This window comes from Marmota flaviventris, chromosome 1 (assembly GCF_047511675.1).
Source record: "Marmota flaviventris isolate mMarFla1 chromosome 1, mMarFla1.hap1, whole genome shotgun sequence".
Taxonomy (NCBI): domain Eukaryota; kingdom Metazoa; phylum Chordata; class Mammalia; order Rodentia; family Sciuridae; genus Marmota; species Marmota flaviventris.
Window position 1 is genome coordinate 61,122,510 of NC_092498.1, and position 23,991 is coordinate 61,146,500.

Sequence of the window (23,991 nt, forward strand, 5' to 3'; positions counted from 1 at the left end):
TTTTCCTAGAAATTTTTTTTTCTACTTAATACTTAAATTTGAATGTGGTTTAGACATTAGAGCACTCCATATTATATATACATGGGAAAAGTTGAATTTTACAGTCCTCTTAATGAATTGTTAAAGAAGCTCATTTCTGTGCTAGATTCAAGGCTCTGTACATTTTAGGGTGTGACTGGGAAAACTATAACATTAAGGTGAGAGTGGAGGCCATATCTGCACTGTAATATGTCTGATGCCCCCCAAACCTGCTGGACTGGATTTTGGTCCTTTAAAAAATGGAGAGTGTTTTATGATAGGCTTATGTCCATTTAAAGTAAACATTTAATTTTAGGATCACTGATCTTTTCTATAAACAAAAGAATAGCTTTGTTTTATTTGAAAGGCATAAAAGAAAAACTAGTGTAAAGTACAGTGGAAAGACTGCTGTGAAACATGACTAGATAATCTCAGTATGTGAATTAAGTGAAATCAGTCAAGGCACAGCTCAGGGAACATAGATGTTGTTAATAATTGCCGCAGTCTGGCTGGGCACAAATGCCGCAGTCTGGCTGGGCACACAATCACGAGCCACCACACAGCTTGTAGATTCAAACAGCAACTCTTTATTCCCGAACTCACACCAGCCGTCTACAATCACGTTCTGGGGAAATCCACGTTCTCTGCCCAAATCCACGTTCTCTGCCCAACTCCACGTTCTCTGCCCAAATCCACCTCCACTGGGCTTCTATCTCCAAAATATACTGTCTGAATCCCGTGAGAACTCAAGGGGAACTCAGGCAGCAGGATACGCCCTATTCCCGGGAGGAATAATCTTAAACCTTAAACCTGGAACCTAAACTGGGAACGCCCTAAACAGGATTATCTTAAAACCGGGAACACCCTAATCTGCCTTGGTCCTTGAGCAAGGTCACCTACATTCAATGTCGCTGCAACATGTCAGCAACATGGGGTACGCTGGCAAGGAAATTGTCATACCTACTTGGCTAATGGCTCCCAGCAAATAATGGCATTCAGAAACAGGCAAAGGCAACTGGCCTGACTGATAAGTGCAATGATGAATGTCACATTCCAGATGACTAGAAGAAGAAGCTCAGGCAGGATTCACTGGTTTGGAGCTCTGGACAATTCAGCACTTTGGACAGTTCTTGAAAGGTCATTTTCCTTAGATTGTCAGACCTACTCATTTATTTCTACTTCTTGGTGTCTGACCTATATCTATTTGTCACCTTAATTCCAAAGGAATGATCTGCGTTCATCCAAAGAACTCTGAGGTTTGTGTTTCACACAAAGTCTATGGCTTAAATTCTAATATAAAGGTGCAAAAGTAATTTACTTAAAGTTATATCAAACTCTCTACTGGCCTTTGTTCTATTAATTAATACTAGATGATTAATAGATTTATAAATAATATTATTAATAAAATTAATGTTAAATCTGATTCAATATGCAAAGTTGTGGATGATATCATCCAGGTTATGGAATAGTGTTCCTTTTCCAACACCTAATGGTCATCCTCCCAGCCAAAGTCTCCTTGGAATTTGTATGCAAGGCCATTCAACCTCTATTCTATAAAAGTTGAGATGAGGCATTCAGGCTTTGGGGTGGTGGTACAAGAAGAAAGCCTTTTTAAGAATCAACTAAAATTCTGCCTCAGGCCATGTGGCATAACTGCAGATGGTAACTCAAGCACATTAAGGCTGCCTTGCAGGCTCCAGATAGTAACAGAAGTGCTCTTTTGGAGAAAGATCTTTGACCCAGTTTTCAAGAGGCAATTTCCCAACAGTACATTTGATTTCTAATCAATAAGTAATGGATAAGTTCCATTTTAGTTTTATCTATCCACCAAGATTAAAACTAGAACAAGTGACAATGAAACAAATAATGTATGCATGTGAGAAATGATTAAAAGAACACATTTTTTCCCCTCACAACTACGTTATAGGTGGGCATTTCTTGTTCTAAAACCAGGAGGTGGGGGTGAAGAAAAGACACAAGAGAAACTGGATTTCTTAATGATGCCCAGCTAAATTTACCAGGTGTTTTCTAGAGCATTTCTTTGATCTTTGTTATTAAAAAGAAAAAAAGTAGCTCTCAAAGTTGCTGGCAAGAAATATACCAAATTGGGAAAGCACTTATTTATGGGTAAGAAGAAACAGGAGTTCTCTCTCTCTCTCTTCAGCTGCATTGGAGGCCTTACTATGCTGGCTTGCATATTGGATTTTGGAGGCTCCTTTCAGGCTTAAGGGCCCTACATGAATAACAGAAGGTCTGTAACCTTGATGCTGAGAATAACTCAATTCCCTCTTATTTTCTTGACTGCATTCACAGAATACTACAGATGGGTTTTTCTAGTCTGGCTGAGAACACTAAAGAATACAGAAGCAAAGAGGGGAAAGGGAGCAATGACCCAAGAAGTGCAAAAGGGTGAACATATAATATAGAGAAGCAGACTTTATAAGAAAACTATAGTGAAAACTTGACAAATATAAAAGCTCTCCGGTCTTTGCACGTGATTACTCAATACAGTCTGAGAGTATCAACGGAAGAAAGGGCATCTTCTACGTTTCCTCAAGTGATAGCTCACATTAAGTGGTAGCCCTAAGTCTAGAGCTTGTGACTAATGCTGTGAAAATGCAGTGTATTAGCAGGTGCATCCCATTCGTTCCTTATCTGTAGTTACAAGAAAATCTGCAGATATTGAGATTTGAGAGTGTTCTCTAGGTATCCACCCAGTTGGTTATGTGATTTGAGGAAACAGATTTGTATTTATCCATGTACACACTGTGTATTTGTACACGATGGTACTGAAACTCCTGACAACATTGCATATTAAATCAGTCTATAGTTCAACTGTTCTGGGTCCTCTGGGGTGATGAACAAGTTCACAGAAAACTATACTCTCAGTGCTGAAAAGATATCTGAAGAAAAACCTGACTGACAAAACTTGGTTATGTTTGAATAGTTTCTGGATATTCCCCTCAAAAATTAATTGTATCCTAAAATGTAGCATGAGCTACATTTGGAAATACTGGTATTAAATTTCATGATATTGAGCTTATTATAAGAACAATGAAAACTTAACATGAACATCTGGTTTAATTTTTTTCATCTTTGATACAATTAGTCTAAACAGTCTTTATATAAACAAAAGAAAAAGGCATATTGTTAATCAGCTATTCTTGAAATGATCTTGTATGTTAAATTATTGGCTCTTCACTACATAAAAATGGTATTTAAATAAGGTAATTAAATACATTACCATTAGTATAAATGCAAACTAATGTCTGTCACTAAATGTCACAAAGCTCATAGGAAAATATTCTATAAAACTTTAGGTTATTTGACATAATTATTTTCTATGATTTATACTGATAGCATTTTTCATATATACTTTAAGGCAGCTGTCTATTATCAACAAAATTTCTTTATTTAAAATGTTTTGAACCAATCTCTACTATATTTTATTCTTGACAACATGAAGAAGATACTGATCTAATGCATTAAATAATTCCCCAGATATTCATGCTTATTTCCTGGAAATGTAGCAATAAGTAACTAAATGTCTCAGTAATTTAGGCAAATGTCTCAGCCTATGTTGCCTTGGGAATGCTAAGTAATGGAAGAAATTTGAATACTTCTAACAACTTCAAAATACAGAGTTCTTGCATAACTATAATCCATTGAACCATGTAACTAAGAAAGTAAAGGAAGAAGTGGGCTAAGTTGTTAACATGGCAAACTCAGTTTATCTGATGATGGTTGGTAGAATTCAAGTGCAGGATAGGCTAAGCAGTCATGCAGATGAGTTTTGTTTCTCCTATCACTCACTACTAATTGCAGTTCATTAAAACTAGGTTCGTCTTTGGACTTAGTATATGCACACATATTCCACATGTATAATAACCACAAAATAGGAATAAAAGGCAATATTTTTCTTTTTAGTTATTTAAAAATCTTGTCTTACACAAGCACAGATACATAGTTTCATTAGACATGAACTAGATGCCTATAAAATAACAAGCATGATCCTGTGAAGCTAGGTTTCCAGCTGAAGCAGATTCTGGCTCATATTACGGTGGTGCTCTTTCCACTGGAAAGTCCTTCTCAAATTCACAGTTCTGATTTCAATTCTTCTTCATATGTGACTCAGGTACCAAAGGAGACTTGCTATTGCATAAGTTTAAAATTCATCTATGGATCATATTTTCCTACCCTGTCATTGTGCTTCAGAGGGAGTAAAGGCCTGTGTTGTGGAATAACTTGAGAGAGCCACATAGACACAGAGCACTGCCCTCCTTTAGATGCCACCTAGAGTTAAAGACTTTTTTTTTTTTTTTTTCCTGGAACATCACAGCTTATCCTCAGGAGACAAACACAAGGATCTTCAGTGGATGTATATACATACATATTTCCCTCTGCATCTTAAAGTCGAATTAAGATATATTTCAACTGTTTCTAAAATTATCTTGTTAAAGTGCCCAAACCAAAAGGAGCAGCACATTGGTAACCTGGTGCCCTGACGCGCTTTAATCAAATGAACAAAAACTTTGATGCAACAATGAATAGGTTTTGCAGGGCAGTTGTGCTTACCTTCATAAGTCCCGCTTTCTAGGAGAGCACCGCTTTTCTCCAATTCCATAAAATCTTCAACGGTGATGAAAATGTAGTCCACCCCAGGGACCTCACCCTCCTTATGTGGCCTTGTGGTGCCTGAATAAGGAAAAATCAAAAACAAAAGAAAGACTAAGTGATCTGCTGCTGAACTTTAGAAATACCACCAGACTTCTGAATATTCAATAACACTTGTTTGTACATCTTGTTAGTCGGCAGTTTGTGTTTGTCCTTCTGTTTGTTTGGCAACAGAAAATAGCAGGGGGTAAAGATTAAAGTAAACATACAAAGCATTTTTCTTCATCAAGCTTTTATAAAGAGTTCATTGCCATGGAATGTAGCTGCATAGATTTTTTTTTCAGAGAAAACTGCAGACCATTGTGCCCTTTTTGAAGAGGTGGTTTGAATAGTGGCCCAGGAGTTTGCAAGCTCAGGAATTTACATATATTGTTCCCATGAATAGACCGCTGTTGTGCTACAGATTGCTGTGATGCGACATAAAATACAATGGAAAATACATCTTGGTAAAATGTCAACTTATCTTTTTATTTTCATGATCTGCTTTCTTTTGGGGGGACACTTTTTGTTAATTTTATTTGTTAATGTTACACCCAAAATAACTCATATTGGATTTAAGTGTCAAAAATCTTTACTATGACTTAAAATTTAATAATTGAAACTGAGCAATAATAAAAATTGCATTAGTAATTATAACTGGGATACTGAAATATCTAATTTAACAGGAAAACTTTGACTCCATGACACAGCTTTCTTTTATTGTTACATCATAGTTCTACATAATAGTGGGATTTATTGTGGCATATTCATGCATGCACATAATTTGGTCAATTTCATTATCTAGAAGCCACCTTCTTCTCTCTTTTCTTCCCTCCTCCCATTCCCATTTTGTACTCTACTAGTTTCTCTTCTATTTTCATGAGATCCTTTTTTTCTTTTTTTCTCTCTTAACTTTCATATCTAAGAAAATACATGACCCTTGACTTTCTGAATCTGGCTTATTTCATTTAAAATGTGTTCTCCAGATCCATCCTTTTATTTTTTTTGCAAATGATATAATTTTATTCTTCTTTGTAGCTGAATAAAATTCCATTTTATATGTGTATGTATGTATATGTATGTGTGTGTATATGTATGTATGTGTGTGTGTGTGTGTGTGTGTGTGTGTGTATATATCTCAGATTTCCTCCATCTATTCATCTGATGATAGACACCTGGGCTGGTTCTGTAACTTGGCTATTGTGAGTTGTGCTGCTTTAAACATGGGTATGCACACATCACCACAGTCTGCTAACTTGTAATTCTTTAGGGTAAATACTGAGGAATAGTATAGCTGGGTCATATGGTGGCTCTATTCCTAGTCGTTTGAGGAACCTCCATTCTGATTTCCATAGTGGCTGTACCAATTTACATTCCCAATAGTATATAAGTGTTCCTTTTCCCCGACATCCTCTTCAGCATTTATTATTATTTGTATTCTTGATGACTGCCATTCTAACCAGAGTGAGATGGAATCTCAGTACCCAGGTTTTCTAATACCTCCCTTACATAGCCTTCATTCATTCCTTCATTATGCTTAATTCTGACTGAATTTTGAGATGATATCTTCCCAGGGTCTACTGCTTACTGCCACTGCTTCTGCTTCCTATATCACCTATACAGAGAATGGAGGTACTGAGGGCCAAAATAACAAGACCATGAGTCGCTCACCCTGTGGGTAACCCAGCTTTCCTGGAGAGCACAGCCTTCCAGGCCTTCTCTCCAGCTGGGAAAGCAGAAGCAAAAATAGAGAGGTGTTGAAGTTTGACCATGCCCTAAGCTTCTTCCTTTCTTTTTCTCTGTTAACTACCTAGGGAATTTGGCAAGGGCAGATTTGCATTTACATAATGCATACATGCAAATAAGTATGCAGAAATATACAGAGGGCAAATATAGAAGCAAGGTGGCACATTGGCAGACTTCTTCATATTTCAATCTTTTCCATATTGTCTCCAAACTAAACAAAAAGTACTTTTTCCTACATATTATTTTTATTCTCTGAATTTGAAATCTTGATCAACTAGGTCATAAAAATCACCAGCTAGTTCCTTTTTTTTTTTTTTTGGTCTATTAGGATCAAGCCTGAACTGCTGATGAGAGACATAAACTACTGTCAGGATGTACAAGGTACTAGGAAAACTGATTTGGGGGAAAAACAAATAATTCCTATTAAAATCATTTTAAAAATTTTGAAAGCATTATTTTCTAAAATTGTTTTATAATCCTTCTTTGGGGGTTACAAAACAATTTTTTCTATAATAATTTTTAATGCCTTACCTTGAATTTGTTATTGTATTTGGTTTAACTGAGCTGCATTCTGCAGTATTTCCTACTGCTTTTATGCTCTAAAATACAAACCTCCCACACCTAGTATGCATAATTTTGTCAAATTAATGTTTCTATGAGAACCTTAACTTTCAATATCCTGACTTTTATGTGCTTAACCCTTGTGAATTAGAAGGGCATTAACATGGTTTTTGGCAATCAATTTGTTTTTCTGTTTACTTAGAATGCACTCTAATCATTAAGAAAAAAATCATATAACAAAGATTTAATTTTCCCTAATTCATCTGCATGTTTCATGCAGATGAAGTTACATGCTTTGATTAATTAACTGCTTGCAATATGGTAATGCATTTCTAGCACCACGTGGGCACAGGACCACATGCTTTAGGGCAATTTCCAGGGCAGCTGACCTATTCAGAGCAATTCACCTGAACCAAATGCTAGCGAACGAGTTATGGTTGTGCTCTTTTTGGTTCACTGAGTGGTTCTACATCTCCGCCTTGTACCTCAGGCTTCTGTGACTGATTTGCTGCCTCTGTGATGTGTCAGTGTCACCTGTCATTGCCTGCCCATGCTGGTTGCTTACCTCACTGACACTTGAAGTTCTACTCCAATTTCAAATGCTGCAACCCGAACTTTGACATCTCTTCTCCTCATTTCTGTTTCTGACTTCCAGTTCCTTGATCTCTCCTTCTTCCCTGTGTTTCCCAAACTGGCTTGATTTGCCTCCCTAGCTACTCTGTGACGAGGAGCAACCTAGAACCTCTCCTTTCCTTTAGCTCAAAATCACCATTTGAATCACTTGTAATAAGCCCCAAATTCATTCACAGACTGCAGTTGCTAGAGAAATTTATAAGCTGACAAAACGCTCTTCAAATTCAGGCTATTTAAGGTTAGTTTGATTATGACACTTGGAACCCTTGTATATATATCTCCATGACTTCCTGTCACATTCCCACCACTTTCTAATGTTCAGTTCCTCTTTCTGCAAGAAACTTGAACTCCTTCTTTTCTTGGTTAAAAAAAAATCAAATTCCCTAAACTTTCCTAACTTCTGCTTACCTTACCTGCATTATCCTCATATTTTCTCGTTTCCTTCAAAGTTAACCCTTGCTGAGATGAATCCCTTCTCCTTTGCTTCCTTTCAAAATTTAGTGTTTTTTCCTACATCAAAGTTACATACACAAAATTGAACAATTCTATAAAAATTTGTTATTTTTTTTAAATAGTAGGCCTTCATCACCACTCTCCTCCCACACATACAATCTTTCTTTTACCCAGGGGACAACATGCTCAACTCTTAATTGAGTCTTTTATTTTACCTCCATATCTCTAAATAACATATTTAAGATACCTCTTAATGTTTTACTTTAATCACTACTTCTTGATTTGCCATTAAAAAAAAAAAAGATTAGAATCTATTTTGCCCACCGTTCTACACACACACACACACACACACACACACACTTCCTTTTCCTTTCCTTCTTTCATTCTTCCAATTAATTGAAGAACCTTGTACTTGGAGGACTACTTAGTGTTTGCATTAATGATGATGTGTACATGTGTTTCCTGCTAATCCTTGTAGTACACTGACTACTTTCGCTTTCTGGTGTAACTTTTTGATTGCTTGTAATACTTTGATTTCTAATTTTTCATATATGAATCATTTATCCAATTAATGAACTCTCTCCTCATTAGATTTTGAAATATACAAATATGTTTAGTAGTTTATCAGGTTTGTCCTGCTGAATCAAATTCTTCAGGGACCTTCCGCCTGCTCCAGTTTGGATTGTGTCAGCCTGCCCCATGGCTGTCATCCTGGGACAAGCCGTTGCCATTAGTCTGGAATTCTCTGCTTCTCTGTCTTGGGAGGTAGCTTTTCTTTCCCAGATCTGTGCCTATTTGGGGGGTCTACGCCTTCATATTAGCAAAGTACATCTTTCAGAAGCTTCTTGTCAAAGGTAGCATGGAACTACATTGTGTGGAGATTTTGTATGTCTGAAAATGTCTTATTCCACCCTTACAGGGGGTAAATCTGACAGCATTTCAGGAAAACATTATGAAAATGTATTTCTCCATCTTGCTTCTCTGTGAATCCATCAGCATTCTTCCTGTCTTGCCAGCTTGAACTTTACCCTCACGGTCACTTTTGAGTCCTCCCTTACTCTTTTATTCCACCTCCAAATATTTAGCAAGTTCTATGCCTGAAATTCCACGATGCCATCCTTCCTGTCTGCACTACCTCTGATACAGGACTTCCAGCCTGGGTCAGAAGACGATAGATGCTTCAATGATGTCTTTACCCATCTCTTAGTTTACCTTTGCACTTCCCAATGATCCCTGATAAACAGCAAAAGGATGTGGCTGGACTTATGCTTTATCTACTCAATCTCTTCTCAAGAAGGTGGGTTATAAAAGGCAGAGAAAAGAGCTAAAAAGAGTCAGAGAAGGTTCAGATCCTATTGTGTACAGTAAAAGGCAACTCTCATGGGATTCTTCACATGTACTTGCCTTGATGGAACATGTAAGAGAACATAAAATTAAGAATTTTCTGCTAAAAAATGCTTTCCTTTCTGGAATGGCAGGTGTGTCACTCTGCTTTTTCTTCAACCTAAAATTTCCATCATTAGAACTACTCTTTGGTTCAAATAAAAGAGAAACTAACTTTAAATTGTATGTGCTAGTATATAAGAATTTGAGCTGTGAAATCAAACTGCCTGTGCCTGTTGGGGCTCTATCACTCGATATCAGTATTATCTGGAGCAACCTTCACCTCTACAAACTCTATTTTTCTTACCTGTAAAATGAAAATAAAAAAGCTTGAAAGATATTTAAAACAATGTCTGATACACTGAGCACTCAACAAGAAATTTATCATACATACTGCTGCCTAGAAGAGCAGATGACATAATGGATAGTTTTTCCCTCCTCAATTCTTGTTCCAAATATTGAGCATTTACTATGTGCCAAGAACTGTTCTGGATATTTGAGATTTATCTTTTAATAGCACAGAATTGGATCCCCAGTCTTACGTAATTTGTATTTTAACAGGGAAAGACAGAGAATAAACAAAAGACATAATTTAAAAAGAAGTTATATAATAGGCTTGAGAGGTTTAAATCCCATCAGTGACCCTAAATCAGGTCATTAGCATTTATGCACAATTTATCCAGTCAATGACTGTGATTTCTAACCATTAGTTTGCACAATGTGGACAGTAAGTTTGAAGAGAAGACAAAGGCTGTGAGATAAAGACCTGAAGGGAAGTAGAGCCTGCAACACTATGGGCTACAGGTTTCCCAGCTTGGCTGCAGACCTCTGGGAGGCAACTGGAGATCTACCAAGAGCTTGGTTATATTTTGGAAAGAATCATTAAATTTTTTTAAAAGAGATCTCACTTATTTTACAGATGGATCAGTTTGGCTTAGGTTATTTGGCTTAAAGCACTGGTGCCCAACATAGGTTATGTTTGAATTTTGAAAGTTATTTTCATAGCATTGGTAAGTATGATAGTACAATGTGGCTTTTGATGACTGCTATATATGCAAACACACACAGACTCTCATTTTTAAGAGAAAAAGGAGGAAGCATGATGTGATTAAAAAAGGGTTCTCAGCATTGAGGTTCATGACATTTGCATTACATTTTTGTTTTAATGTCTTACATGTATGATTCTGGGTTAAAATATAATTTAGTTGGTAATTACTTTTATCATGTCTTAAGGGAAATAATATAAAAGGCTTTATAAAAAATAAAAACATGAATATCATGCCAATAATATCTGCCTCCCTCTTTAGTAGCATTAATAGTACAGCCAAGACAATTTTAACAAATATTATTGATGGTATCGTATGGCTATCTTATTAGAATCAATTGTAATCCAATTAGCTTCATTTCGGTTATGAGTTCTTATAAATAAGTGGTTCTTATGTCTTTTTAAACATTATTTGGTAAAAATAAATTTAAGTCAGGATATAAATTTATTTATTTTTTCTGATTACACTCTAAAATAAAGCACATGATGATTTAGTCACTACTTACAAGAGTCTTATTGCTTCTGTTAAACAGACACATAAAACAGGTAGAGCCCATGGCCTAGGCTGTAAGAAATTTCTAACATTTGCCAAATCATTTGAAAAGTGTGAAAATGCTCATAAAACCTGATTAGTGGGTCATTTAATTTTACCTGCAGGAATAGCACCTTCAACAACAAAAGTCAGAAAGTGTGATTTTAGATCCATATGTCAAGGAAGAAAGGATATTAGTTGGTGTTAAATTGGTTGGCAAGACTCAGGCTGAAGAAGGAGAAAGCAATTGGAGAGCTATGAACATCTCTTTGGAAAGTAATATGATTCTAAAAATAAGGGAAACACATGTAAAATGAAATGTAGTGTTGTATAATGGTAATTTGCAGCTAAAGGTAATTAATATCTAGACTGGAGAAATAGTTAAGTTGAATTTCCTGAAATGGTTACCTACCTTATTTTTATGCTGAAATAATTATAGTTGCTTTCCCAACTCAAAAGATCATGAATAGAGAGTTGACAGGGAAGCAAGACTCAACAGTAATAACAAGTAATCATCTAGAATTAGCAATAAGGTGGAATCTAGGGAGGATCAAAGAGGAAAATATAGATGATTCATCATATAGCTGAAGTTGAAGCTCACTGTCTTTAATTGCGCTTCTATTTTGGGCAGGGACTTTCTTAAGCAGTACATAGAAAAGGCCAAAACAATTTTTATTATCCAAATTATGATTTGTATATTTCATTCTTCTTAGTTCTTCCAGACCACCCCTCTAAAGAAAGGTAGAATTGAAAAGGGAGGAAATGCTACTAAGTTGAATCTTTATTTCCTATTCCTTTCTTAAAAAGAAAACCAGGTTATTTATTAATTGCTAAATGAAGTACTGTATGAATAATATCTCTATCATAAGTTAATGAGAGCATACAGTTCTTACGTTCAAAAGGCAAGTCTGAAAAGAATGAATCTTCCCTGAAATGGTTGGCTTATTTATATACAGTGAAAGCACATGAAGGCCACTTGTCATTTTGTTACCATGGCAACTGGGGGTGCCAATGCAATTTTTCTAATTCTATTTTTTAAATTAAGGAGCATTGCCCCTTTTGCCTTAGGAAGAAAGGAGCATGATGTTTGTGGCAAATGTAATTCTAAAGCACATTTCCTTTCGGCTTTCTGATATTTCCTAATTTTGTAAGATACTTTAAAAAGTCACCAGTTCAACGGAAAATCATATTATCTAGATGTTGGCTCAGTGTAGTGATCTATTGTGAGTCATTCAGATGTTCTGAAAGTTCTAGGGTGCCAGTTGCATGGCAGGCACCCAATACATATTTGCTAAAGAAACAGACTTGGAATTGATCATTAATAGTCAATGTGTTCTAAGCAGATGGGTTACTGTGTGGAAATCTGAGAAAGTGAATTCTGTACCTATGCTTGTTTCTGAATATATTCTTTCTTTCTTTCTTCCTGGTGTTTCTCAACTGCAAGTTGAACAAAATAAACTTTGACAGCCAGGGTGACTTACTCTGGATTCAACCTTTAATAAACTCACTCTAAAGATTCCTGAAGACACTTCTTTAGTTTGTCAGTTACTCATTAGCTAGTGTGAACACCATCTCAGATTTGTATATGAGCTTCCAATGAAAACATTCATGAGATTTGTTTGGCCAATGCCTTTCATCAATTTTAATGTAACCAGCCTATGCCTTCGATATTATTACACTTATTTTCAACCATATAAAATCTAGAGGTATGGTTTGCTTACTTTATCAGGCAAAGCAAATAATATAGATTAAGTCATTGAATCTTATGTGATAGACAGGGTAGAAAGTAATGTGAACTTTACAGATTTTATGGTTACTGAAAAGGTGGATTGGACGAGTTTTTAAAAAGATAGAACCTGCAACTAAATTCCATTAATCACCTATTAGGTATAATAATTACTTATGTCCTCATTAAAACACTACATGTTTTTGTAAAATATGGAAAATTTGATAATCCTTTTGTAAAACACCAGTAGTTACTTTGACTTATTTTTTTAAACAGTGAGTGTATTGCTTTAAACCTCAATAATTATTTAAAAACTCTCTCATCTCCTAAAACAGCAAGCTGTTAATTATTGTTTAAAACAACACTGGCATATGCTAACAGTAGGTATCTTTCAGAAACATATAACTTTTTGGAAAAGAGACTTTTTAATATCTTGGATATAAAATTTCAGATTAAATCCTACATACCACCAATTAATGTTTTAAATTATAACAGTGTAGACTGAGGTAGCATCATACCCAGACTTACCTTAAAAAGTAGGATGTATCATAAGCACAGAACCACATGGAGGACTCCTTAAAACACAGATTGCTAGTGACCCCACCAGGTGCAGCGTGAGGATTTGCATTTCTAACAAGTTATTGGTGAAACTGCTGGTGGTCCAGTGACCATAATTTAAGAACTAACTCCAAAATAAAAGCACCATTAAATTTCACTGTCAATCACAGTATTCACAGAGCATGTGGATCATTTGACATTGACACTGAAGTAATCTATAATCAATTACTGGGTTCATGGAGCAATACAAACTATTTTGACCCATGTATACAAAAATATGGCTTAAAATCTGAAATCAGAGGAGGAAATAAACATGGCTATCAAGAGTGCTTGATGATAATATAATAAGAAAAAGGAAGTATCTAATGAAGAAGATCTCTTGCATTAAGAAAAGCTATGTAAGATATCAAAAAAAAAAAAAAAATAGAAGATACAAAAGAAAAGTTAGTAGAAATCCCAAAACAAACAAACATAAATAATAGCATCAAAAGATTTCCTCACATTAATGTATACATATTTACCTAATATTGTTAGCATATGCCAGTGCCGCTTCAGTAATAATTAACAGCATGTTGTTTGAGAGGATGAGAGAATTTTTAAATAATTAGTGATGTTAGGCAACAATACTGAGCAAACTATTTCAAGCAATAGGTAGCATTTACTTTGGAATTTAGTATCCATGAAACCCTCTATTAAAACACATTATTTAGGCAAATGTATACTGTTGTCAATTCTATGATTTTCTATGTCCCTGGTATAAACAGCAGAGTAAACAAGGTGGTCGAGGTGAAATGAAATGTCATTTAAAATTAATTTCATTGCATTTCATCACCTGAACTCAAAATTCATAATAACAATTAAAAAAAGAAAAAAAAGAAAGGCAATGTCTGGGGTGGAAATTTCAAAGTGGATGTATGCACATACATTTTCTATTCTAAGGCTCCTACGCCAAATGACCATACCTAGTTCCTGACAGTACCAGGGCATCACTGACTGCTGACATATAAGCATCTACACACTGAGGGCCGACTATGGCAAAGTGAAAGGCTTCACTCATTCATTCACTTGAACTACCACTTGTTTGGTCATAAGGAATTAATACCTTAAATTTTACCCATTCCTTTACACCCAAGTCCATCTCTTTGACCCACCAGCTTGTGGAGGAAAATTCAGCTTCACAAATTATTTTTTCTCATAAAAATTCAGCCTTATTTCACTTGCATTTATAGCACAGAACAAAGCACTGATTATGAAAACGAGATACAGTTATATAAAATGACTCACCCAAGTCAAATCAGATTCCTAGATAGCTATGTTCCTGGATTTTTCATCCACCCTCTCTCTATATAGACCCAACATACCTAATTCCAGGGGAGAGGAACTCTGCACTCTCACCAATAACACAGGGTAGCAAATCATCATCCCAGATTCTGAACTCAATATTAATTTCCTGAAATTTTAAGAGACTAGAAGAAGATTAATGGCTCTTTTGTTACCGGTTAATTTATATTTGAACTTCTGATTTTACTTCTTCAATATTTAATTTAGATATGTTCTATATCTGGCATTCTATAGGATTAATAAAGAGGTTTTTGATTCCCAAATTTATTATTTAAGAGATAATGTTTCAAGATTACAAACTGAACTTAAAGGAAAAAAAAAAAGATCAGTGGCTTTTTATAGAAACAATATATATTTAGTTTGAAGCTTTTATGCTCTCCTCATGTAAAATGAATTTGGGCCAGAACTAGACTGCAGACACCAGTCGCCTCTGAGCAGTGCAGATTCTTCTGTGACCTTCGTTGCACAGAAAGTTTAGTGGATCATAACTTTATCATTTTATCACTATTAGAATCTTGCAATGACATTAACTTTTAGTGTCACCATATGTCTCTATGACATCTATATTCTGAAATGCCCAAGATAGATCATAGAATGGAATCTTGAGCATATCAGAAAATACAGATGAAGTAACTGTTCAGGGATTTCAAAACATTGAAATGCTTGTCAGATTATTTGGCATAAATCATGGATTTGAATGATCAACTATTGTTTTTTCATTGAGGCTCTCAAGTACACACATGCCTAATTATCATGGGGGGAAAGCACAAAGAAGCACAGGAGAAAATGTTAATGAGAACCCACCAGGTGCCTTGGGCATGGGGCTTTTATTCTCCTTAGAAATCTTGAGTTAAAGAATCCTCAGGTCATCTAGTGTATCTTACATTCATAATACTAGCTTCCATATGCCTCAACAGCTTATCACACTTCTTATTTTGTAGCTGATGGAAAATAGAACAGAAATTCACAGCTCAACTTCCCTAGTTTGAAAAAAAATATATATTGCAGAATTGGGGAATATTATAGCACAAATAAACTAGACCACTGCTGATAAGACTTTAATTCCAAACTGCGTATCAGTGAGCATTCATGTATAGAAAACATATGCTTATATTTTGGGGGATAGAACATTCTCTCCACTCAGACCAGCATGACTCTGGGACAGTCATTAAGTGTTGAGAAGTATGGCTTGGCTCTGTCTCAAGAAGTGGAGCAAAAAAGAGAAAAGTGACTTGATCAAATCAAATCATCAGCAATGTGAGAAAAAAGAAAACACAAGTAACTAGATTTTCAGCCCATAGACAATTTTATTCTTCTGCAGGAAAAAAGGTAGCCAGGACTATTATTGCATTGTTGAGACTTAAACATTATATACACAGCCAGCAACCCCAGATCTATGGGACCCTTTAGGTTTCAAGGGCAGGAGGATTCTGTCCAATTAACATTTATCCCCAGGATCCTGTATTTGTAATTTCAGGGCACTGTACTTCCTGCCTGATTGGACAGCAAAAGAAAAGTGATACAGGGGAAAAGAAATATGCATGTGAGCTGTTAAATATTCATGTGTGACCTTTGTTGGAAAGTTTTACAAAAATATATCAGTATAAACCTATATGGCAACAAATAAACTCTTTGGCTCTTAAGAATCTCAAATCATTATTCGTGAGAGTTGCAGTTATCACACGAGATTAAGGGAAGTTTTATGACTTAAAATACAAAAGAAAAATTTAAGGTAATTTCAAAAGAGAGTTAATTAAGACACTTCTGGTATGAAAGATATTGAGTTAATAATGAGCTATCAAAATAAATATTGGTTTTTTTTTTTTACAGAAAATGTCTATAATTTTAGAAAAATCTTTACTCCTTATGGAGAATAAGAAAACAGTTTTAGGGCTGGGATTGTGGCTCAGTGGCAAAGTGCTTGCCTCACATGTGTGAGGCACTGGGTTCATCCTCAGCACCACATAAAAATAAATAAATAAATAAATAATCAAATAAATAAATAAATGGTATTAAAAAGAGAGAAAGAAAACAGGCTTACTTGCCAGGATTGAGACATAATACAAAATATTGATGAGACTATCATCAATCTAGCAGCTGACTCATAATCCACCACACTACCCCCATCCCTATCAGAGTAGTGGCTGGAGAGCTCACACCTGAGTGACAGACTTCTGGCTTTTAGACACAAATGTTACTAAGTCCTGTCCCGTACCAGAAGCACCAGAGAGTTTGAGATTTGAGAAAAATAACAAGGCAGAGGCTGGCCAAACTAGGCTGCAGGGCATTAATGAATCCATATCAGAATGAACAATGTGTGTTACATTTCACATCCACAAACAAATTAAGTAGCTCTTTATCTCTTCACTTAGACAGCAACTCTTCCTTTGGGCTAGAGGTCAGCAAATTTCCTGTAAAAGGGCCAAATATAAACACCCTAGGCTTTCCTGGCAACACCAACTCTATGGCAACTTCTAACTCTTCTTATAGGAGTGAGCAGTCACACATAACACATAAATAAATAAGTATGGCTATATTCTGATAAAAATTTATAAGACAGTGGGCAAATGTGACCTGGAAGCACTTGCCCACTCCTGCATTTGGTTTTTGATGCTTTGTGCCTTGAAGTTCTAGTCTAGATTTGTATTTTTAAACCATCAAGATGCAATTTAAATGACACTATTTGAATGCACTATCTCAACACAGAGGACAAAAAATGACCATTTCTGATGGTGTAGCCTGTATGAAGTATAACATTCCACATGTATGTCCCTCATTCCTTTGAAAGCAGAACTAACAAGGTAGCTTTCTAATAATACACAGAAACAAAAATGGGGAGGGGAAAGAAATCTCTGCAAAAGGAACATCATGATTTGGCTTTCAAGAAGCAAGTCAGGATGTTCCTGAGGGATCTTTGACCTAAATTGAAGAATAATTGTCAGGGGGATAATGTGTCTTGTGAAGCTACACAGAGCAGAAACACATTGGCTCATAAAAGAAAAACATGAAGGAGCTTCTTCAGACCTAAAGTATTGGATGGAGGCACTGCATTGTTTTGTGGTAAATACTATTATCTCACAGAGGTTCTTTCCATTTTAGGGTTCAATCATGTTAGCAATGCTTTGGTAGGCTATGAACTTCAACAGATATTTAATGCTGCATGAAGTATTGAGCGTCTTAGTGCTCTTGAATGTGCAAAATTTTATCATGCTATATAGGAAATACCCCATGTGTACTCTACATGTTCACCATGGAAATCAAGTTAGATATTATTTGTTGAAGAAAGTGACATTCACAATCTTATAAGAAATGTGTTATTACTTGATATAAATATTAAGAACTACATGATAGCTGAATGTGGTGGTGCACACCTATAATTCTAGCAACTCTGGATGCTGAGGCAGGAGGATTGCAAGATTGAGGCTAGCCTCAGCAACTTGGTGAGACTGTGTCAGAATAGAGAATAAAAAACCTATATGATATAGTTATATGTATATAATATATGCATTCACATACATTTTAAATTTAGGACCTAGCTCAGTAAAATTAGAATGGCATATGAAAATAAAGCAAAGAACAAGAGAATTATCTTGGCAATCCAGGATGTTTGATTCTGTCTTTCATTATAGCAAAATATCAAAAATAATTTAACTAGAATGCACTCTCTTGTTGAAACAATCTACTTTTTGAATATATCCAATAATACACTTTAAAAACTTCAATTTTTACAAATTTGCCATTTGTTCAAGTTTACATTTGAGAATGTATATTTATCTACTAAGAAAAAGAAAAAGATATGTCCAATGAATATAGCAAGGAATTATATGCAAGTTTCTTTTTGTAAGAAAGATTAATAAGCACTAATAATTATTGGGCTCTAACCTTGTGTGAGGCCCTGAAAACTTTTCACATACTATCTCCTTTTCTTCTCTTCAAACCTCCTTTAAGGTGGGGAGCATTACACCCTTGTTATAGCTCAAATGAGTTGCCCTAGTCACAGGTCAGATAAATGACAGCATCAGGATTCAAACTCAGGCAGTTTGGCTGCAGAGGCCAGGCTTCTAAACAATATGGCACCCCACCCTCACCCATGAAATGCCTTACATAGAGAGTGATGTGGGGGATGGGCCCCATGGGGGATTGGGAAGGTTTGCCTGTGATTGGGCAGCCACAACTCAGCACATTCAATCAAGTATCCTGCCTGGAGAGAACAATGAAACCACAAATCATATCTATGGAGAAGCAGGGGAAAGTAAGACATTCCCCAGACTGTTGCTGAATTACATACAGCAGGGATATCTAAGAAGGCAACTCAGAACCCAGAAAGAAACTGGGGACCACAAACCAGAGAGATCTTTAAAATCAAAGCCCAGACTTGGGACCTATAACATTTTCAAAGGAATATAATAGAATAGAAAAACTAGTAATTTCTTCAAATTAGTGATGTAAACCATTAAGAATTGGGTGAGTTTTGGTTATGTGGGACATAACATTCCTTTTATAAGTCAAACTATAGAAATGTGACTCTTAAAAATGTGACTGGCTGAGCCAGTCACGGTGGCCCACTCCTGTAATCCCAGTGGCTCAGGAGGCTGAGGCAGGAGGATCATGAGTTCAAAGCCAGCCTCAGCAAAAAGAGAGGTACTAAGCAACTCAGTGAGACCTTGTCTCTAAATAAAATACAAAATAAGGCTGGGGATGTGGCTCAGTGGCCGAGTTCCCCTGAGTTCAATTCCTGGTACCAAAAGAAAAAAAAAAAATGTGACTTGCAGAAATCCCAACAAATATTTATTTGTTGCCTAAATTAGTAGGTTAAAAAAAAAAGTAAAAAGAGAAAGCATCCCATCCTTCTAGAGACCTCAAGTTATTAAGATACAGAAGCTGCAACCACCTGTATAATAATTATTATAAAATAGTGATAAAAACAGTAAATATGGGGGCAAATACATTGTTTAAATCTCTTATAAAGTTGATAGATAATTTAAAGCAAAAAATAGTAATAATACGGTGAATTAAAATATATAACCACATTAACCCAAAGACTGGAGTAGGAGACAGAAGAACATATGGTAAGATTCTTATATCATATATGAAGTAGTGTGCTACCATATTATACATACATCTATAATAGTAAGCCTAAAGCAACTTTTAACATATACATGCAAAATCAAAAGAGCGATCATCCATTTGGATTAAAAGAACAAGACCTAACTATATATTGCCTACAATAAACAAACTTTAATGTAACGACACACACATACAAAGTAAAAATAAAAGGATAGATTTAAAAAAAAAGTTATGCCATGTTATGATCAAATGAAAGGTGTAACATCACAAAAATATTTCAGAGAGAAGAATATGAATAGATAAAGACTATCATCTCTAAATAATAAAAAGTCAATTCATTAAGAAGATATAAATCCTGTGCTGACAATAGCATCTATAATAGCAGAGATTCAAAATACATGAAGCAAAGACAAAGAGTTATGAAGAAGAACTGACAGTTCCTCAGTTATAATGAGGTTTCAGCATCTGTCTTTCAAAACTGATAGAACAAGCAGACAGAAAATCAGTAAAGATACAGACCTGAACATTATCTACCAACGTAACTTAATTGATCTTTATAGAACACTCCATTCTACAGGAGCATAATAAACTTTATTTTTAAGAGCATATGGAAAGTTTCCCAATATAGACTACATTCATAAAACAAATTTCAATAACTAAATAATTCAAGTCATAAAAAACTATTTTCTAACCACAATAAAATTAAGTTCGAAGCCAGTAACAGAAAGATCAGGAAAATCCCTAGGTAATAGAAAACTAAAAACATACTTTTAAATAGGCCATTCATCAAGGAAGAAATCCAAAAGGTAATTAGAAATTACTTTGAACTAAATGAAAATGAAAAAACTATAAAGCAAAATTATGGGTTGTTTTTAAATCAAGGACTTGAGAGACATTTATAACCCAAAACACCTCTATTAAAAAAGAAGGGCTCAAATAAATTACTTTAGCAATTAGAAAACAGAAGAGCAAACCAAACTTTAAACAAGAGAAAAAGGAAAAAACAAAGATGAGAAGGGAATTTAATAAAATAAACAGAAACTAATAAAGAATGAAAAGAACATCTGGTTCTTTGAAAATATTAGTAAAATTGATAAGCATTGGGCCAGACTGATCTCAAAAAGAAGAGAGGATATAAATGACAGTCATCATTGGAATCCACAGGGGATTTGTTTCAGGGCCCTCAGGTATGCATGTCTACCCAAATCCATGGATTCTCAAGCTCCTTACAGAAAATGGCATAGTATTTGCATACAATCTATACAATCCTCCCTTCAGATCATCTCTAGATGATTTATAATATCTAACACAATGTAAAAGCTGTGTAAGTAGTTGTTATAGTCTATTGTTTCAGGAATAATGACAAGAAAATAAGTGCAACCAGTTCAGTAAAGATGCAACCATTATAGGTTTGACTGCAAAGTACTCTGATGAGATGGGGGTGGGGTCAGTGCTCAAACTTTAAGTGCTGCAGAGATGCTCAGGTCTGTGAAACAGTGGGAGCTAAAGCAGGGTATGTCCACACATTTTATGTCCACACATTTTATGTCCACACATTTTACTCACCTGCATTTAGCACAGTGTCATGGGGCAAATTAAACATATCTTTTGGAAATTTCCAGATTTTTAAAAAATATTTTAAATCCAAGTCTGGTTATATTTGTAGTTGTGGAACTGATGGATATGAAGGGCCAACACTGCCAATATTAGCAATGAAAGAAGTGACCTTCCTACAGAGATGACAGAAATATAAAGTTTTTGTGGAATTTTATATACTCCAAATTTGACAACTTAGATGCAATGCACAAACTCTTTAAAAGACATAGAAAATCCCAAACATGTTTAAGAAAAATGATAGCATTAACATTTATATATAAAAATACTTGTATTTATGACCATAGATAATAGTGTGTGAATGTATCAGAATTTGTTATTGGAAACTACTTCTTAAAGAAAACTGAAAGGCCAGACAACTTTACTGGTAAATTCTATCAATCATTTACAGAAGTAATAATACTGATTCTACAAAAACTCTTTCAGAAAACTGAAGAGGGTATAATATTCAAATCATTATACAAGGCCAGGGTTATTCTGGTACCAAAAAACAAAGATTGCAAGAAAAGAAAATTACAAACTAGTGTTTCTCACACACATACATAAAGGAAATTACAGCTGAGCATATTTCATATCTATATGTATAAATATACATATAAACACTTAACAAATTTTAGTAAATTTAATGGAACATTCAATTCAGTATTTGCCATACAAATATTCTTATGAACTCCTACATATATAGTATATATATAGATTTTCACTGTAGCATCCTTGAAAAGGAAAAACCTAAGAGAAAAAAAAAATTTTTTTTCTTCCTTACCAACTTCAACTCTGGTTCCAAATGCTCAATGCATCAGAGTAGCAGAAAAGTAGCAGCTTCCAACTATTCATGCTTAAAATTCTAAGTCTTTTTGTTAGCTTTACTTCCAAAGATACCAGCTGTAACCTGAAATGCTGTTGACTTTCATGATTTTCTTTAACCAACACATCAGACTATTTTCACGTATTGCCTTTTTGTTTTTGTTGCTGTTAAGCTTATTTTAGCATCATCTAGGACAAAAACTCTCAACTCTCACTACACATTAGAGTCATATGGGGAGATTTTAAAATCAGTGGCTCCATCTCAGAATTTGGGGTTCAGTTTCTGAAAGTTTCTATTTTTAAAATTTTTTTAGAACTCTCCACAGGTGATTTTAATGGCACCTGGTTTGAGGACCAGTCATTTTGGAACATCAGTTATTTGGCATATCGTTTTGGAATATCAGTTTCTCCAGACTCTTTCATTGACTTTTTATTCATTCTTATCTGTTTTGAAAGCTTAGGAAATTGTGAAATTTATTTTGGTCCCAGGAATCCTCGTCTCTTCTAATCTGCCATATAGTATTAAATCCACTAATATCAATCTAAGATGTGTTGCTTTAGAAATATGATACATTGAAGTTCTACAATAATTTCCCCCTTGGTGCCCAGTCTCATGGCTTCAAGAGTTCTGCAAACAGATTCTTAGCCATTTTGACATTCCATATAACATGCTCTCAGACTGCCCCAATATCCTAATTTTCTTCAACTGGAATACACTGACCAGTTCCCATTTGTTGATTTTGAATGCCTAGTTAAACTTCATGTCTGTTGGGTACTGGCACTTGTTTTATTTTCCACAATGACTTGTAGAAAGAGACATTAATCCTAATCTTTACTTCATTCCTTTTATTATTTGAGAATGTATGAATTGTGATAAAAAAGTAATAAGCTACTTTGAAGAAATTTGTGGGTTTTTTAAAAAAAATATTTTAAAAACACATCTGTCAGAACCTGAAAACAAAAATGAGTATATGAGAATTCCAAAGTGCTGCTAATGTTAATATTTTTCACAATTGCACATTTGGAATTGCTTTTGGATTCAGGTGCATTTTTTTTTTTTTTTAATTTACCTTCATAGCAGAATTTCAACATCTGAGGCTGAGTTTGGCTTAAGACAGTAGTTAAAGGTTGTTCAAATTCAAATCCTGTGAATATTTTGGGTTGCAAATTAAAGAAGTTAATACCGTTTGGTTTGAAATAGAGGTATGACTAAAACTGATGAAATTATTTTCTTTCTGACTGTACCTGGCTATGAAGGTAATTGATACAATTCTTTTCCAGTTGGTAGCTACCGAGCTGTCAAGTGATCCCCAGGTTCAGAAAGTCCTGTGTTGTGGCCTGGTCATCACTGCTCTTGATAGCCTACTGTCATATAGATAGGGATAGTGCTATACAAAAAAGGGGTTAGCCTTTGGGTTGGAATAAATTACTTCACCTCACTTGTCCCAACAGCCCTAACTTGTAAAATAATAATAAAAATGCCAACCTTGTGAAAGTGTTGTGAGAATTTAATGTGAAAAATTTTAAAAATGGTTTGCCCCCATCCTTCTCGTATTCTGACGAGGAGAAGATCTCCTTAGAATTTTGTTAAGACGAAGTTTCTGATAAATAGGCCTGGGTGTGGCCTGAGATTGTTCATTTCTAACAAGCTCTCAAGTGATGCTGATACTGGACCACACTTTCAATAGAAACGCTTTAATTTAGCTGGACTATAATAAGTATCTCAGTCACTTAAAAGTGTCATTGCCTTCCTTCTTTCATGTCATGTTTCCATCATTGTTGATTTAGGATTTGGATTTTGGCCAACAACTGCAACATCTAATACTGGTACACAGAGGATCCTGACTATTCTCACAA

The 23,991-nt window shown here is 35.1% G+C and overlaps 1 protein-coding gene across 2 annotated transcripts in view; it reads right to left on the bottom strand.

Moving 5' to 3' along the window:
• Nucleotides 1–23,991, bottom strand: part of Magi2 (membrane associated guanylate kinase, WW and PDZ domain containing 2) — a 1,283,934-nt gene that overhangs the window by 536,326 nt on the left and 723,617 nt on the right. For both annotated transcript variants that reach the window (XM_027926401.3, XM_027926400.2), the window contains exon 3: nt 4,594–4,713. In XM_027926401.3, coding sequence (XP_027782202.2) covers nt 4,594–4,713 — 120 coding nt within the window. The remainder of the gene's footprint in view (nt 1–4,593; nt 4,714–23,991) is intronic.